At 39.5% G+C, this 18284-nt stretch overlaps 1 protein-coding gene across 1 annotated transcript in view; it reads right to left on the bottom strand.

Annotated features, from left to right (window-relative positions):
• Positions 1–753: 753 nt before the first annotated feature.
• Positions 754–18284, bottom strand: part of GPC3 (glypican 3) — a 534194-nt gene continuing 516663 nt past the window's right edge. The window contains exon 8 of the mRNA XM_056538460.1: positions 754–1105. Coding sequence (XP_056394435.1) covers positions 924–1105 — 182 coding nt within the window. The 3' untranslated portion in view covers positions 754–923. The remainder of the gene's footprint in view (positions 1106–18284) is intronic.

The raw sequence follows: 18284 nt of genomic DNA, 5'->3' as shown, positions 1-18284 counted from the left end.
TCCCACAGGACACTGACACCCTACTTGTAGACAGGTTTATTTTAAGCTTCTGTTTATAGACAGTGTGGATGTCTAGGTGGATTCTGTTATTTGTGGCGATACATGATACAATTCTTAGCTATTGTAATTTAAGTTGTAACGATCTTTGAAATGGAGAACTGGTATAGACATCTTTATGTACACATTAGGCTTGTGTCCACAGTAGAGTTGCTTACCATAGGAGCCTCAGTTATAACCATATGCACTAGCTACAACATTACATTGGAATAGGATATTCTAACTCCTTGAAAATTAGGAAAAATTGACAACCAGACATTACTATCTACTTTTGATATGTCCTGACACAGTCTGACATAGTCAGCACTGATAGGGTTGGGTTATTGAGATCAATCCTATCGGCAATGGGAATGGCAATTTATCCTCAAATTTCTAGGAGGAGTAACAGCACAATGTATAATTCTAAGAAAGTTTTTTATGGGAATTCAAGTATTATGCTAAAACAATCGAAAAAGCCTGACAGGTTATCTTTAAAATAAATCTCCTCCATTTTTTAGTTGAATGTGTCTCCCGACCATCACTCACTGTTGAATGCGCTTCACCATGTACAAAGGGGTAGGGTCCTCAGACGTAGGCATTAGACATACAATCAGTCTTTACATTCCCTTTCTGACTATGGCCATAAAATGATTAACTAAAGAACAATGCATTCGTGTAGCAACTCGCAAAAGCACAACCAAACAATTGTAAATAAAATCTGTGAACAAAGAAATGTTCTTTATTAATACATTAATAATATTACTATATAAAATTATTATTTTTTTCCAAGAAGACTTTACAATGGCCCGGGAAAATGTTATAAATTGTAAATTCCAGCTAGGAACATTATGTATCTACCAGAACAAGAAAGGGTTAAGACTGGAGGATCAGTTCACTGAGACAAGTCCTAACAAGGTAATTGTGAGGGGAAGAAGCGGCTTGGCCAACACAGTCTTTATGCTGTCACTTCCAGACTGGAGGTGGGTTATTTCTCTGCCATTCTGATCCTGCTGGTTTCGCATCTGCTTATTAAATGGAACGTCATCAATATCCAAATCATAGTCCAATTCTAAAAACAAGAAGACATAGTGATTACTTACACTGTGAGCCCAAAAGGACATCCCCAAGGTTTACAAAACTTTTCTTTTCCTTTAATTTACCCCCTCACTAAAGATTTAAAGAAACTGATCATTTTGAAAACAATAATAAATAAATAAAAATATTTAATTAAAATCTAGAGCCATAAACAGTGTAATATATTCCATAATGGGGAATGAGTCATGATATGAGTTTTTTAACCATTTGCCAACTTTAAAATAAGCTTTATAGTTTTCCACTTTTAATCTGAGGTGGTGTTGTCCAAAAAAGACAACTCCTATAAGGTAAATGTGTCAGAAAATGACCTATTGTTTAAATCAATTTTTAAGAGGTACTCCAGTGGGAAAAAATGTTTTTTAAATCAACTGGTGTAAGAAAGTTAAACAGATTTGTAAATTAATTCTGTTAAAAAAAATCGTAATCCTTCCAGTACTTATCAGATGCTGTATGCTCCAAAGGAAGTTGAGTTGTTCTTTTCTGTCTTATCACAGTGCTCTATGCTGCCACCTCTGTCCATGTCAGGAATTGTCCAGAGCAGGATAGGTTTGCTATGGGGAATTGTTCCTGCTCTGGACAGTTCCTGACACGGACAGAGGTGTCAGCAGAGAGCACTGTGGTTAGACAGAAAAGAACAACTCAACTTCCTCTGTAGTATACAGCAGCTGATAAGTACCGAATGGATTAAGATTTTTAATAGAAGTCATTTATAAATCTGTTTACTTTCTGTGATATTTAAAAAAAAAAGAAAAAAAAAAAAACCTTTCCCACTGGAGTACCCCTTTAAGAATTGTTAGTGATGTTTTTTTTTTCTTATAATTTCCCTTTTTACTGTCTTTATTATAAAATAATCCTGAAATCTTGCAGTTTTCATTGTAATGATAGGAAGACACTTGCTGTTCAATACAGATCACTTCCCAGCAATATCTTCCTTATCATCACAGGTTTACATTGAAAGGTGACACCAGTATATAGATAAAACAGTATCAGACCAATCTCAATAGGTCCGAGCTTCCCTCCTTCCCACATTTTCTCTACTGGACAATGACCTCTGCACCGGTCCCAGATCATGCCTATGAAACTCTCCCATACAATTGAATTGGGTCAGCTCCAGTCTGTTGTGCCTACAGTATGTCCATGAGGCCAGTGTCTGATCACTGCAGCCAGTCACAGCCCCCAGGTTCACGTGACCACTGATTGATCGCAGTGGTCGCATGTAGCATAGAAGATCATTACTGTCAGCTTGGAAACAAAGTTCAGCAGGGGTCTCCTGAAGCATGTACGCTGGATCAGTGGAATATTGAAGAGCTCATTTATTTATTTTTTAATAGGTACCTGTCACAACGATCTGGCAGCAGGATGGCATTCTCATAACCCAGACTTGGCCCAACATGACACGATCGGGCTTTTGCATGGGACTTCAGGCAATTTAACTCCTGATTGCATCATGTTGGGCCCAATTTCAAAGGGAAGAGAAGCAAAAAATGAAGAGGACAGCACCTTGTGTTATTCCATGGGCAGCCCCTAAAGAAGCGATGTATAAAGAGCGGCATATAAGAATGGCACTGGAGTGGCGCTACCGGTTATCCAATGTAAATTCGGAATGAATGTTGTACCAATACATATATTTATTGACACATATAATAAAAAACTATAAAATGTGACACATGATTCTCTGACACAGGTAGCAAAATATCTTATGCCAGCCCTGAGCCCACCTGACCATTCAGTAAAGCCAAGAGAAGCCTAGTACAGCTCCCAACACTAAAGGATTACAGGGACATTTATTGGGCTTCCATTCTAGTTCGTTTTTACAGCAGTGACATTATGGAGCAAACAAGCAATAAAGAGGTTCTCCAGGACTTTAACACTGATAGATTGGCCGTGAATGCTCACTGAGGTTTCTAAGAAGGTAGACCCTAGAGATCAAACATTCATAGCCTATCGTAAGAATAGGCCATTAACCCTTTAACCATGAGTTCTTTCAGCATAAAAATCTGAGCAGGAAGGCTCCTAGGCAATATGCTCCACCATCACTTTCTATCAGAAGAATTTAAACTCTATGGTATAAGGTTAAAAAGAAGGATTCTTTAATTTGCCAAATGTGTTAGTTTTGTTTTGCAATGCACCATATAGTGTGTGTATCTGTCACTGCTCAATGCAACCGAATCATATCACTTATCTGGCCAGCTCAAGAGTTTCCATGCAACGTTTAGATAACCATGATAAATTACTCATTTGTTGTATAAATAATTGCATTAATTTAATCTCCCCGGGCTGGGGAATGCCAGTTTAGAACAAACTTTATAAATTCCATTTAGTGACATAAAAGAGATGAATTTGCAAGATTTATTTTAGACGAGAAACTGTTGTAGGTCAAAAAAGTCAAATAAGTCAGGCTGATCTAGTTAGAAAGGATACTTTAAGATTCCTGGGAATGTCCTACGACCCCACAAGGATCTAGTTCAGACATGTCCAGTTTCACTATTTGTGTGGATCAGTCTGACTAAAGGTCATCTTCTGCATTCCAATAAACAATGGGGGGCACAGATCAGTCAGGGGATTGACTACAGCTCTGGCACAATTTTTTATTTTTTTGTTATCATGGAACATTGTTATGTTTGCTATTTCTATATTATGATGTGGAATGCTAAAATATGCCAGTTTACAATAGTTCTGTAAACTACCCATAGGAAACTTATGAAATATACGCCTTGTAAAGGGGTTGTCTGATTTAAAAAAAAAGTATATGTTTTTAAACACCCTATTACTGCACAGGGAGTTAATAGAAAAACACCTGTCATTCGAAAACTCATCTCTTTTAGCCAGAGTAAAGATCAGCTCTAAAAGAGTGTCTAGCTCTAAAGAAACCCTACACATCCATACATTACATTGGCCCATTGGTTGTAATGAGGACTGAGTAATACTTTATTTTCTTTGTAGAAGCACTGCAGGCTGAACACTTGCTTCTGGAATTCCCCGCAGATTACATCTTATCATCAAGGGTCCCAAAAGTGGGGCACTATAGGATCAGCTTACTGCTGGGGGGAACCCTGCTAACAAAAAGTTCAGGATGTCATGAACATTACCTTATTCTGCTGACAGTAGGACACCCATTGCACATAAGGAAAAAAGAATATCGTGCACCCCTAGTGTAATATTATCAGGCGTTATTATTATTATAGGCAGGTATTATTATTATGGGCAGGTATTATTATTATAGGCAGGTATTATTATAGGCAGGTATTATTATAGGCAGGTATTATTATTATAGGCAGGTGTAAACAGCAAGATTTGCACTTACCAGATTATGTTGCACAATAGGCAACATTATTGACAGCTTCTAAATCAAAGGTCAGCAGCCTACGATCCAACCGATCTCGAAAAGGTCAAATATAAAAATTGTGCATTTAAAACAATAAATAAGTAATCATGGCATAAGTACACAAATAATGCATATGATGAGAATAAACATATTATAGGCTATGATCACTTTCAAATGAACAACTTTTATATCTGACCTTTGAACCTGCTCCCCTCTCCGCCATTTTATTTGTTTCCTCAATATATTATCTTTTTAAACTACTGAGTCTAGTTCCATAGTTATCTCCTGTATTGGAGTCATTTATGGGAGAAGGCCCAAAACGAGAAGATCCTTTTTTAAACATCCAGTTGGAGGGTTTACTTGTCCTGCTTGCAGTAAGCCATTCATAACAAATCTCAATAAAAATGGGTTCACACGTTTTCCTACATTTAGATTGTACATCAAGAAAGCACCTAATGTACACACTAAACATCTCATACATCCCATATACATCTTAAACTCAAGTTGGCTGGACCAACCACCACTGGTGATTTCGGACAACTATCTAAGGTGCCTGGTGTCCTGCTTACTCTCCATCAACAGGAGAGGAGAGAAAGGCTGGGGTTGTTGGATTTTCAACGCTCTACCATTTTGTTCTGGGAGGGACAAGTCAGTGCCAGAGATATGTGGCTGTGGCTCACCCCTCCATATAGACAACACATGAATTTTTGGCCATGTCTATGGCGAGGTCGTTTGACAGTTACTAAAAATCTATGGGCACTTATGGGGGTGATGAATACCACTGGAATCCAAAACAGGTCTTGATAGCCTATGATGGACAGATACTTTAAACAAATGCCTAACACTACCATGTATCCCTTATAACATATGATAGATACATCATGTAAAAGATGACAAATGTTAAACAGGTCCCATATTAGCCTATAAGGGACTCTTTTTACAGCATATACTTCAGGAGTTTTCCAGGCAAATATGGTAAATGGATTTATATATTGGGAATGGTTGACATTACAGATCACCAACTTAATATTTATATTGGCCTACAAAGTTTAACTTGAACCTCAGACAACATGAACGATGATGATAATAGAGTCAAAATGCATATACATAATATATGTTTATATAATTCTGCAAGTATCACATGTTTATATAAGGGCCACAGAGACAGCAGTTTCCCAGTGGCTCCCTACATGTAATAATTGTGGGGGGCCCTGCTATGGATTTTGGATAAAATGAGGCAACATACTAGTTACATCTGCCTGAGTTGAGCTGGGAACAGTGAGAACACTATACATTCACATGGGATGACTGCACTGGAGACATTGCTTTGCATGAACATTACACAATTGCATTAGCACAAGCTCCGGACACTTGCTGATAACATTATTTCCTACGTTACACAGTAACACCTGTTTTGAAAGCATTGAAAACAAAATTATCCTGTGTAAATGTTCTTGGGACTTCTCAGCTAAGAAACACCAGGGCTCGAATATTCAGCTGTAAACAAAGCAATGGGAAGCAAACACGGTTTATTATCACCTCATTTAGGTCCTCTAATTGTATTAATGACCGTTGTATTCATATGCGTTCACTTTTTTCACTACACCAAATCCACAGGTCAAGGCAAAGGTTTTTGGTTTTCCCGGGGGCAGAATTATAGGGACCCCGGCTGCTATTACTATCTCGTAGATAAGCATGTATCAGCAGAGCTCTCTGTGGAAGGACAGTAACACAGGTTCACCATTTGTGTGCCTCTATATGGTGCTTCCATAATCGACCATATTTTCCCAAATGAGAAATACTTGTATGGGTCTTTGCCTTCATAATATGATGTGTCTCCATGGAAAAATTGTAATCATACTTAAAGGGGTAGTCTGCCCCTAGACATCTTATCCCCTATCCAGCGGTGGGACCCCTGCGATCTTGGCTGTGGCACCCCAGACATCCGATGCACGGAGCGAATTTCGCTCCGTGCCGGATGACTGGCGATGCGGGGCGGAGGCTCGTGATGTCACTATCACGTCCTGCTCGTGACATTACGGCCATGCCCCGTCAATGAGAGTCTATGGGAGGGGGCGTGACAGCCGTCACGCCCCCTCCCATAGACTTACATTGAGGGGGCATGGCTGTGACATCACGAGCGGGACATGGCCGCAACGTCAAGAGCTTCCGGCACTGCACCCTATGCTCTAAACAAACGCCGGGTGCAGCAGGGAGATCGTGGGGTCCCCAGTGGCGGGACCCCCGCAATCAGACATCTTATCCCCTATCATTTGGATAGGGGATAAGATGTCTAAGGGCGGAGTACCCCTTTAAGTACAGAAAAAGCAAAAGAATACTATGCGCCATGCGCCATTTGGGATCAGAGTAATACAGATTCCAAATGGGGCAATGTAAATGAGAACATACTGCCATAGGAAGAGGTGGATAAACCTTTGGGATGAACATGTGTAAGCAATAAACTTGCCACTTGCCAATGGTTCACCTAGGATATATGTCGAGTTGTTCTGCAGCTACAGGGAGGGGAGAGTTGGTTGTCAGTATCTGCCAAACTCCACATGGAAAAGGGCAGTTATAGGGTGAAAAAAAAAAAAATCACAGGAATCTTAAAATTAAAATTCCTATTGTAGGCCTCTTAAAACAAGCAAAACAAATGGAGGTTTTGCACAGAAACGTGCGCTTCGGTGCTTATTTATTTTGCGTAGTGACTTTTTTTCATTTGTTTTGCAATATATGGGAAAACAGGGCATGAGGAGGTCTTGATGCTAAAACTAGTTTCTACTTCCAATACAGTTATATACTTTCCCTCTTAGCTCTATAAAATATAATGTAACAGACATACTGCTATACTGCATAAATACTGGACATTGTGCTGCTATGCAGTAGACAGTATGCCCCCCAGTATGTCAGATGTGGCAGTGTTAAAACTCATAATTAAAGGTTAGTGAACCTATTGAGATTAATTTTGGGAGGTTTTGCTCAAATCAGTCCATCCATCATTACAGGTGAAGCTCCATTTTGGACCCTACACTACTTTTGGCAAGGTGCAGAGCGCCACTCACCTCTGTTGACCATACAGTAAACAGCAATTCATAGCACACCACTGTTTACTACATAGTACCAGGGACACCTGGAAACTGCATACTGAGCAGAGGGTATATGATGTATGCCTCCTGCTCAGTGAGAACTTGCTGGGTGTAAGTGTGAACAGTGTTGATGTGGAGCATCACAACTTCACTCCTTTGGGGCAGATATAGTAAACGGCTGGATAATATCAAAATATCGTCTCCGCATACAGCATATCCCTGGCCGCTCAGCACATCCTGAAGTAAATGACAAAAAAATTAGATTCTAATAAATAAGTTTTTTTTTTGTAAAATTTGAAATGAATCAACTTTGAAATAAATCAATTTGCTCATCACTACCCCTAATTAAAGGGGTATTCCAGGGAAAAAAAATGTTTTTTATATCAACTGGCTCCAGAAAGTTAAACAGATTAGTAAATTACTTCTATTAAAAAATATTAATCCTTTCAATAATTATCAGCTGCTGAAGTTGAGTTGTTCTTTTCTGTCTGGCAACAGTGCTCTCTGCTGACATCTCTGCTTGTCTCGGGAACTGCACAGAGTAGAAGAGGTTTGCTATGGGGATTTGCTTCTAAACTGGGCGGTTCCCGAGACATCAGTGAGCACTTACACAGAAAAGAACAACTTAACTTCAGCAGCTCATAAGTACTGAAAGGATTAAGATTTTTTAATAGAAGTAATTTACAAATCTATTTAACTTTCTGGAGCCAGGTGATATATAAAAAAAGTTTTTTCCTGGATAACCCCTTTAATGTGATTCAAATCATTTGTAAGCAAGTTTTGTGCTGCAAATTATGCCAGAATTCAGGAGCATTTGCAATTCTCACTCTATATTTATTACTATTGTGATTGAAAAATGTCATAAATAAATAATTCTTTATTTACTTCATGATGAAAGTTGATATGAATAAAATGCTTATTTATGTGTATGGCAAAATAGAACCTTAAAAAAAAGGGGGGCCTCAACAAAAAAAAAATTGTTATATTAGTATTACCGTATTTTTAGCCGTATAAGATGCACTTTTTCTTGCCCAAAACTGGGGGGGGAAAGTTGGTGCGTCTTATACAGCAAATACACATTAAAACCTGTCCTATCGCAGCGGTCCCTGCAGCCATCACCGGCCGGGACCTGCGGCTAATACAGCACATCACCGATCGCGGTGATGCCCTGTATTAACCCTTCAGACACTGTGATCAAAGCTGACTGCCGGGTCTGAAGCGAAAGTGACACTAACCCGGCTTCTCAGTCGGGCTGATCGGGACCGCCGTGGTGAAATCATGGCGTCCCGAACAGCTTACAGGACACCGGGAGGAACTTTACCTGCCTCCTCGCTGTCTGCTCCGTGGCGCGATCCCCTGCATGGTCGGCGCTCTCCTTCGTTGCCATCACGTTGTCGTGCACGCTGTCCCATCATCCAATAGGAGCGGCGTGTGTAGCGACATGATGGCAGCAACGGAGAGCGAGGATACCAGGCAGCAGAGACGTTCCAGAGCGACGGTGACACCCCTGGGACGTGCCGACAGCGATGGAGGGCGACATCCAGGGCAGCGGTGACGAGCGGTGACGGTCCGGAACGGCGGGGACACGTGAGTACTACCTCCAATACCAGTGGTCTTCAACCTGCGGACCTCCAGATGTTGCAAAACTACAACTCCTGGCATGCTCAGACAGCCAACAGCTGTCTGGGCATGCTGGGAGTTGTAGTTTTGCAACATCTGGAGGTCCGCAGGTTGAAGATCACTGTCCTATACTTTACATTGTATTTGGTTCAAAATCTTTTTTTTCTAGATTTTAATCCTTTATATGCCGGAGCGTCCTATATTGCGAAAAATACGGTAAATTGTTTTAGCTATGAATGTGGGAAATATTCTTCTGGCTATTTGTAGGCACCTACATATTCCATCAGTAAAAGGGTTACATTACAAATTGGAGATTCCAGCTTTGATGTCATATGTACCGAAAAAATACATACAAAAAAATGACAGCAAAAAAGTGTGGCAAAAACGTCAATAACAACAATACTGTTGCGTAGCATACCGGGTGATTGAAATTTGGGGGTGATCCTGATTCTCAAAAGCCTTTATAAACCTAAAACTGGCCCAAACTGGAAAGATTTACAAATTAATTCATAGCCTATGTATCACCTCTGTGGAATAAAGCTGCATTTGGTCTTGTTATCTGACAAGTGATAACACAGCTGAGCAGGATAAACACGTCCCCTGCAGGGCTTCACAGTTGTAGCATGGGAGCCCCCAGAGACTGCTGGTTTCAGCCTTACTGTACAATTGCACTCAACACCCTGGTGTGTACTCTCTGCCTTATGGCTCTCACAGTCGCCTTATCACAAGTTATGCTAATTGCTCCGGGAATGGTTAGTGTTTCTTCAAAGCTGTGGACTATGCATATCAGCACAAACAGCCATTCACTTACACACTATTTCCCCCATTGTAAAAATGTTGCTAGTAAATATAAGGCTTTGGGTTTTTCTCTTGTGTCAAGCTGTTAATAATTCGAATCACTTGTTACTTAGTTACGACAGTTTTTTAGTTAAAGGGGTATTCCAGGCAAAAACTTTTTTTTATATATCAACTTGCTTTGGAAAGTTAAACAGATTTGTAAATTACTTCTATTAAAAAATCTTAATCCTTCCAATAGTTATTAGCATCTGAAGTTTTCTGTCTAACTGCTCAATGATGATGTCACGTCCCGGGAGCTGTGCATGATGGGAGAATATCCCCATAGGAGCTGCACAGCTCCCGGGACGTGAGTCATCAGAGAGCAGTTAGACAGAAAAAAAACAACTCAACTTAAGAAGCTAATAACTATTGCAAGGATTAAGATTTTTTAATCAAAGTAATTTACAAATCTGTTTAACTTTCCGGAGCCAGTTGATATATAAAAAAAAGTTTTGGCCTGGAATACCCCTTTAAGTACCAAACAGTATGGCTGCCATCATAGTGACATATTCACATTTATGTATACCAGGACCAGTCATGCAAAGAGCAAAGCTGGAGAGACTGGCAAAGTATCTGCTCTGGGTCCTGGGTGCCTGGATGAGGTGTTAACAAGCTACTCTGCCTAAAGGCTATGAACAGAAACAATTTTTTTTTACCTAAAAAAAGGCCACAAAAAACTGCCCCAACATTTCCCTCCACCGTGAAAAAGAGAACTGGCTTGAGGACTTTATTTTTCTATTATGATCAAATAAAATAAAAAAACTAATATACACATTTGGAAAGGTGAAATCTTGTGCATCAGGTATGAAAGTATAAATCAAAGATGCAAAATTAATATAAATTACCCTTATGAAAAATGTTAAAGTTATAGCTGTCAAATCCACATTAAAATGAAAGATGCAGTTTTTGTGGTCTTTTTTGTTTTATACCTTGTGTTTTTCTTTTATTATGCGACTCAAGGATTTCTTTTGAAGAATTGGGAGAAAAAAATGCCAGAAAAAAGGTCAACATACATGCACAGATGTGATGAGATAATGGAGAGCGTATCAGTTTCTTATTGTTCATGAAGTCAGCGCTGTATTATATTAAATGAACCTAAAGAGACCTGAGGGTCATATAAGAAAAACGGGCAGAAAAGTGTTATGTACCATTTTAGCAATTTCAGTAGTTTCAGTAATGTGCTACTACATTATAATAATAATAATCAATGCCAATAATACAGGGTTCTTCTAAAAAAATTTGCATATTGTGCTAAAGTTCATTATTTTCCATAATGTAATGATAAAAATTTAACTTTCATATATTTTAGATTCATTGCACACCTACTGAAATATTTCAGGTATTTTATTGTTTTAATACTGATGATTTTGGCATACAGCTCATGAAAACCCCAAATTCCTATCTCAAAAAATTAGCATATCATGAAAAGATTCTCTAAACGAGCTATTAACCTAATCATCTGAATCAACTAATTAACTCTAAACACCTGCAAAAGATTCCTGAGGCTTTTAAAAACTCCCAGCCTGGTTCATTACTCAAAACCGCAATCATGGGTAAGACTGCCGACCTGACTGCTGTCCAGAAGGCCATCATTGACACCCTCAAGCAAGAGGGTAAGACACAGGAAGAAATTTCTGAACAAATAGGCTGTTCCCAGAGAGCTGTATCAAGGCACCTCAATGGGAAGTCTGTGGGAAGGAAAAAATGTGGCAGAAAACGCTCCACAACGAGAAGAGGTGACCGGACCCTGAGGAAGATTGTGGAGAAGGACCGATTCCAGACCTTGGGGGACCTGTGGAAGCAGTGGACTGAGTCTGGAGTAGAAACATCCAGAGCCACCGTGCACAGGCGTGTGCAGGAAATAGGCTACAGGTGCCGCATTCCCCAGGTCAAGCCACTTTTGAACCAGAAACAGCGGCAGAAGCGCCTGACCTGGGCTACAGAGAAGCAGCACTGGACTGTTGCTCAGTGGTCCAAAGTACTTTTTTCAGAGGAAAGCTAATTTTGCATGTCATTCGGAAATCAAGGTGCCAGAGTCTGGAGGAAGACTGGGGAGAAGGAAATGCCAAAATGCCTGAAGTCCAGTGTCAAGTACCCACAGTCAGTGATGGTCTGGGGTGCCATGTCAGCTGCTGGTGTTGGTCCACTGTGTTTTATCAAGGGCAGGGTCAATGCAGCTAGCTATCAGGAGATTTTGGAGCACTTCATGCTTCCATCTGCTGAAAAGCTTTATGGAGATGAAGATTTCATTTTTCAGCACAACCTGGCACCTGCTCACAGTGCCAAAACCACTGGTAAATGGTTTACTGACCATGGTATTACTGCGCTCAATTGGCCTGCCAACTCTCCTGACCTGAACCCCATAGAGAATCTGTGGGATATTGTGAAGAGAAAGTTGAGAGACGCAAGACCCAACACTGTGGATGAGCTTAAGGCTGCTATCGAAGCATCCTGGGCCTCCATAACACCTCAGCAGTGCCACAGGCTGATTGCCTCCATGCCACGCCGCATTGAAGCAGTCATTTCTGCAAAAGGATTCCCGACCAAGTATTGAGTGCATAACTGAACATAATTATTTGAAGGTTGACTTTTTTTGTATTAAAAACACTTTTCTTTTATTGGTCGGATGAAATATGCAAATTTTTTGAGATAGGAATTTTGGGTTTTCATAAGCTGTATGCCAAAATCATGAGTATTAAAACAATAAAATACCTGAAATATTTCAGTTGGTGTGCAATGAATCTAAAATATATGAAAGTTTAATTTTTATAATTACATTATGGAAAATAATGAACTTTAGCACAATATGCTAATCTTTTGAGAAGAACCTGTATATGGTGAATCATACCAGTAAATTATAACAACAATATCATTTGTTAAGAAGTTCCATACTATATGGGGTTCCGCTTGTATGAATTTCTAGCTCCGTTCACCACCTTGTGGGGAATCCGCACCACCTGTGCACGGACGCGCCGGTCCCGCCTTCGGCCAAATACTAATAGGCAAAAAATAATGTATCATCCAGCACTTGGGATGCGGTAAAAGAAGTTTTTCTTTATTCAAGGATCATCAGACAATAGTATAAGACAGAGAGAAAGCATGAGACGCGTTTTGCACTTGCGTGCTTAATCATAGAGCACAGAAATCTAGAAATAAACTAATACATATTTTTTTGTGTTGATCTGTGGGGGTGTGGACATTACAGTTCAAAAATACTGATAAATTTATTTGGTACTATACTCCACTAGCCAGTCTTCTGGCTGAGTTCAGAACATTTAGTTTTAAATGCTGTGCGTGTGCTGCGAGGGTTGGCCACGCCCCCTCGTGATGTCAGCTGCGGGTTTTACTACCATTCAATTCGATGGGTCCACCAGCAATCTGCAATCCTGACACTATTGATGATTTTCTGTGGACCCATTGAAGTGAAGGATAATAAAACTCAGCAGATTTCCCATAGCAGGAAACCCACTGCGGGTGTCAGGTATGGGCAGGGAACAGTGAAGCCCTAACTCATCCACAGCCTCTGCCCCTACCTATTGCCTATCCGCCCTAAGTGACGGATTGACAACCACGATGATAAACCCTCCCTGCTAAGTGCTAGGGCAGCATTGTCAAAATAATAAAATACAAAAACAGTCATGAAACAACGGGAGACACACAAACTAACAGAGATACACTAAGACACACACACGGTCAAATCAAGTCAGTCTAGCCAAGGTCGGTACCATGAAATAGCAGAGTACAGGAACTGCAGAGCAAGAGAAGAGTCAAGGGTAAAGCCAAAAATCAATAAACAAGCAGGTATCCAGTAAGCAGAAGGTGTCAGAAAAGGTATAACCTTCACAGACAATGAACTGATCACTGCTCCTAGCTTATATAGGCATGTGATCAGGGATGCACCTTCCTGATAGGTAGAAGAGCTGAGAACCACACCCAGACAACACAGGTGAGCTCCAAGCAGCTCCAGCCCAACTAGAGTCATTTAACTCTTTGCGTTCGGCCAGAGCCAGATTTTATCAATGTGTGACCGTAACCTAATTCAGTGTTTTAGGCCAAGCCAAGAATGGAACCACCGCAGAGAAAAACTATCATGGATTTCTGTGGTGTTTAGGCTAAACATACTGACCAAAATATTATGTGTGAACCCATAGTGTGAAATTATATTATATTGCAAACGACAGCATATGATATGTACAGCAACAACCCTTTAGTCCATCCTATCCAATAGATGACAAAAGACATTAGATGATAAAAAATGCTACAATAATCTGGAATCTCTCAGAACATGAGACAGAGATTATTCATTTATAGGAATTCTCTGACACTCTAGAGGCCCCTTTACATTGCCCGATTGTCTTCTAAATCTTTAACCTAACAGAAAATGTACGTTCTACAACCATCCAATAATCCAGAATACTTGGTAATTTAGCACCAGGATGAAATGCTATTTCTGTTAAAGGGGGAATACAAATTATTTCAAATCACCTGGTGCCAGAAAGTTAAATATATTCGTAAAATCAAAGAAAATATATACCAGTCCTCAGTACACTAACTCTTCAAAGCAACTCTGGCAACTTTCCGGCAATACCAAGAAAATAAATCGATATGATATACCGAAAAATATAAATTTATTATATATACCTCAATATATGAACATAAGATATAGATATCAAGTGACAATTAAATTACAATTTAAGAAATAATGATATTAATAATGTGCCTTACGTGGGGCCCCACGTAGGCACCTAATAAAATAATAAAAGATGGATGCCACGAATGAACTAAATTATTTGGTAGAATCAATAATTGGTAAAAGTCAATATGTTTCCATATGGTCACCAATTCACACAAGGAATGGAAAAAAAATCACAATGACTCAAATAAAACCTAGGTGGATTGTGTCCCCTATAACAGAGTAAATTGCCCTGCAATAAAACAACCTGCAATGGAAAAAACAACCTGCAAATGAAAATGCAACCTACAAATACAAATATAAATGTAGTGTGGAACCTGCAAATAAAAATACAGAATATGGTGCTGATAGTATCAAACAACTGTGGTTTCCAAGGATGACCATAAGTTCTATCCTGTAAATGAATAGATCGCGATCTTAGTATAGTCCTGTGGGAATTGGGGCCACATTCATATGTCCCGCATATATTGAAACAGTCTTTCTTTTTTGCCGATTATATCCACTTAAAGATGGTATTAAATACACTGTGTCAGTGTTTTTCTGTTTGTTCCGTATGCTGTACTCTCTATAGTCGCTGTATTGGTATGCAGCGTAAAGGCTGTAAATAAAATTTGTCGGCACTTTCCGCTCCTAGGGTCTAGCTGGCTGTGTCACGCTCGAGCTGGGGTGGCGATGTGCGGCCACGTCTCCCTCAGCGAGCTCCGAGGATGGCAGTGCTCGGCCGGTCAGCGTGTTTCTCAGCGGCATCTGACGTCAGTAGTCAGCTGATTGCAGGTCAGCTGACTGTTTGGTTGTAAACGCTTATTTTGAGCAAATGTTAGAGACTTTTTCTATTCCAATAGGATTAATCAACAAACGGTTAGCATACGGTCAGTAATCCTAGGTGGATATAAGGCAATTCTTTCATTCCTGAGGCATTATTGTAGGTAAGTCCTCATAGGTAGAAAACGCACCAGGGTAGGTGCTAAGTGTGAATACAATTCAGTGGGATCCGGCTTCCAAATCTGACACCAGACGCGTTTCGGGGTATGGCAAATTAACACCCCTTCTTCAGTGGTGTATATACACAAGTGTATTTAATACCATCTTTAAGTGGATATAATCGGCAAAAAAGAAAGACTGTTTCAATATATGCGGGACATAGGAATGTGGCCACAAATCCCACAGGACTATACTAAGATCGCGATCTATTCATTTACAGGATAGAACTTATGGTCATCCTTGGAAACCACAGTTGTTTGATACTATCAGCACCATATTCTGTATTTTTATTTGCAGGTTCCACACTACATTTATATTTGTATTTGTAGGTTGCATTTTCATTTGCAGGTTGTTTTTTCCATTGCAGGTTGTTTTATTGCAGGGCAATTTACTCTGTTATAGGGGACACAATCCACCTAGGTTTTATTTGAGTCATTGTGATTTTTTTTCCATTCCTTGTGTGAATTGGTGACCATATGGAAACATATTGATTTTACCAATTATTGATTCTACCAAATAATTTAGTTAATTCGTGGCATCCGTCTTTTATTATTTTATTAGGTGCCTACGTGGGGCCCCACGTAAGGCACATTATTAATATCATTATTTCTTAAATTGTATTTTAATTGTCACTTGATATCTATATCTCATGTTCATATATTGAGGTATATATAATAAATATATATTTTTCGGTATATCATATCGATTTCTTTTCTTGGTATTGCCGGAAAGTTGCCATTTAACTCTTTGAAGAGTTAGTGTACTGAGGACTGGTATATATTTTCTTTGATTCAACCCCTTTTCCTCTTTTGGGTGAGAGGCATCCAGTTAACCTCGTACATTTTATGTTGTAGAGCTACGCATCTACACTTCTATATTTGTAAAATACTTCTATTTAAAAATCTCATTCCTTCCAGTACTTATCAGCTGCTGTGTGCTTCAAAGAAAGTTAAATATTTTTTTTCTGTCTGACCACAGTACTCTCTGATGAAGAAACTGTCCAGAGCAGGATAGGTTTGCTATGGGGATTTGCTCTTGCTCTGGACAGTTCCTGAGGCGGACAGAGGTGTCAGCAGAGAGCACCGTGGTAAGATTGGAAAGAACGACACAACTCTGCTGTAGTATACAGCAGCTGATAAGTACTGGAAGGCTATAGATATATTTAAATAGAAGTAATTTACAAATCTGTATCATCTTCTGGTACCAGTTAATTCTTCCTCCGGAGTACCACTTTAATGCTGATTTATCATATTATTCAGATGACTGATTTGCTAGAAGGGAACATAAAATCGCACAAGGTGTTGAGATGTGTTGACTGCCATCTGAAGTACCCAACAGAGATTAAGTTATTCCTTAAAAGAAAAAACTCCATTACCTCCTACTTTATCCAGACACAAGCAATAGGACAATATTTATGTTTAGTTTATGTAGGTCTCAACTTGTTACAGGCGGAGACCCCACCTTAAACCTATGAGTCTGCAGATCTCATGAATGCCGCATCAAAGCAAGCATTTCCCATCATCCTCATTGGTGTTCTGAGTCGTCACTGCACAGTGGAAAGGTAGAAACAAATCAGTCCTTAAAGCCTGTTCTCACTGGTTTACTAGATGTGTGGGTGACTTATTAGGGAGAAAATGGAAAGTATTAATCATATGTTTATTATTAGGTCATCAACTCTTACAATTACCCTTTCTATGGCTCACAGTATCATCCCTACTGGGCTATGATGTAGTTAGCAAAATAACAATAAAGACTGTCATTTTCCTTCTTATACTAGTATAATATTCTGTATAAAATAAAATAAATAATGCTGCTTTAAAAGTTTTTACTAATATGGCATCTGTAAAATGTCCTATTACCAAAATCTTTCCCACATAAAATGGCTGCCACAGAATGATCTACAAGGCAAAACAAGAGTATATCTAAGGCTGCAATCCCATAAAAATATTGTTACAATGGATGGCTTGAAATCGTAGGAAGCCATATGCTAAAAAATAAAATCAGATGGGTCTAAAAATCAAAGTACGTTTTTACAAGTTTCTCTCCATTTTATTTAGAAAAAAATTGCATATATTTTAATGTTTCTCAATCGTTCTCGACTGTTTCAAAGCTATTGCCCATATTTAATACAATTTACAGACCAGAACGGGAAGGAACGATAAAATCCTTGGAACTAGATTTGCGGTTGGTCACGTGATTTTCGACAGATTTACCTTTTAATATGTTTGTGGTATATTTTCTCTATCGCATTATTTATAAGGGGAGTATTGACATCAGGGCCGATTTTATAGAAAACTAGCTGAGTACCCGACGCTGCCCAGTTTTTCCTACTTTATCCTTGTGGGGGAGGAAAATCAACAAAGGAGGAAGCATTTGTCCTCATATCCCGTCCCTAAATCCTTTCCCCATATCCCCTCCTCATATCCCGACCCCAAATTCCCTCCTCATATTCTGACCTCATATATTGTCCTCATATTTTGTTCTCATATCTCGACCCCATATCCCGTCCCCATATCTTGACCCCATATCCCATCCCCATATCCCGTCCCTATATCCTGTTCTCATATCTCGACCTCATATCCCATCCCTCTATCCTGACCTCATATCTAGT

Source organism: Hyla sarda, chromosome 9 (genome assembly GCF_029499605.1).
Source record: "Hyla sarda isolate aHylSar1 chromosome 9, aHylSar1.hap1, whole genome shotgun sequence".
Lineage (NCBI taxonomy): Eukaryota > Metazoa > Chordata > Amphibia > Anura > Hylidae > Hyla > Hyla sarda.
The sequence above is the reverse complement of the archived record's forward strand: the minus strand, read 5'-3'. Positions and strand labels throughout refer to the sequence as shown.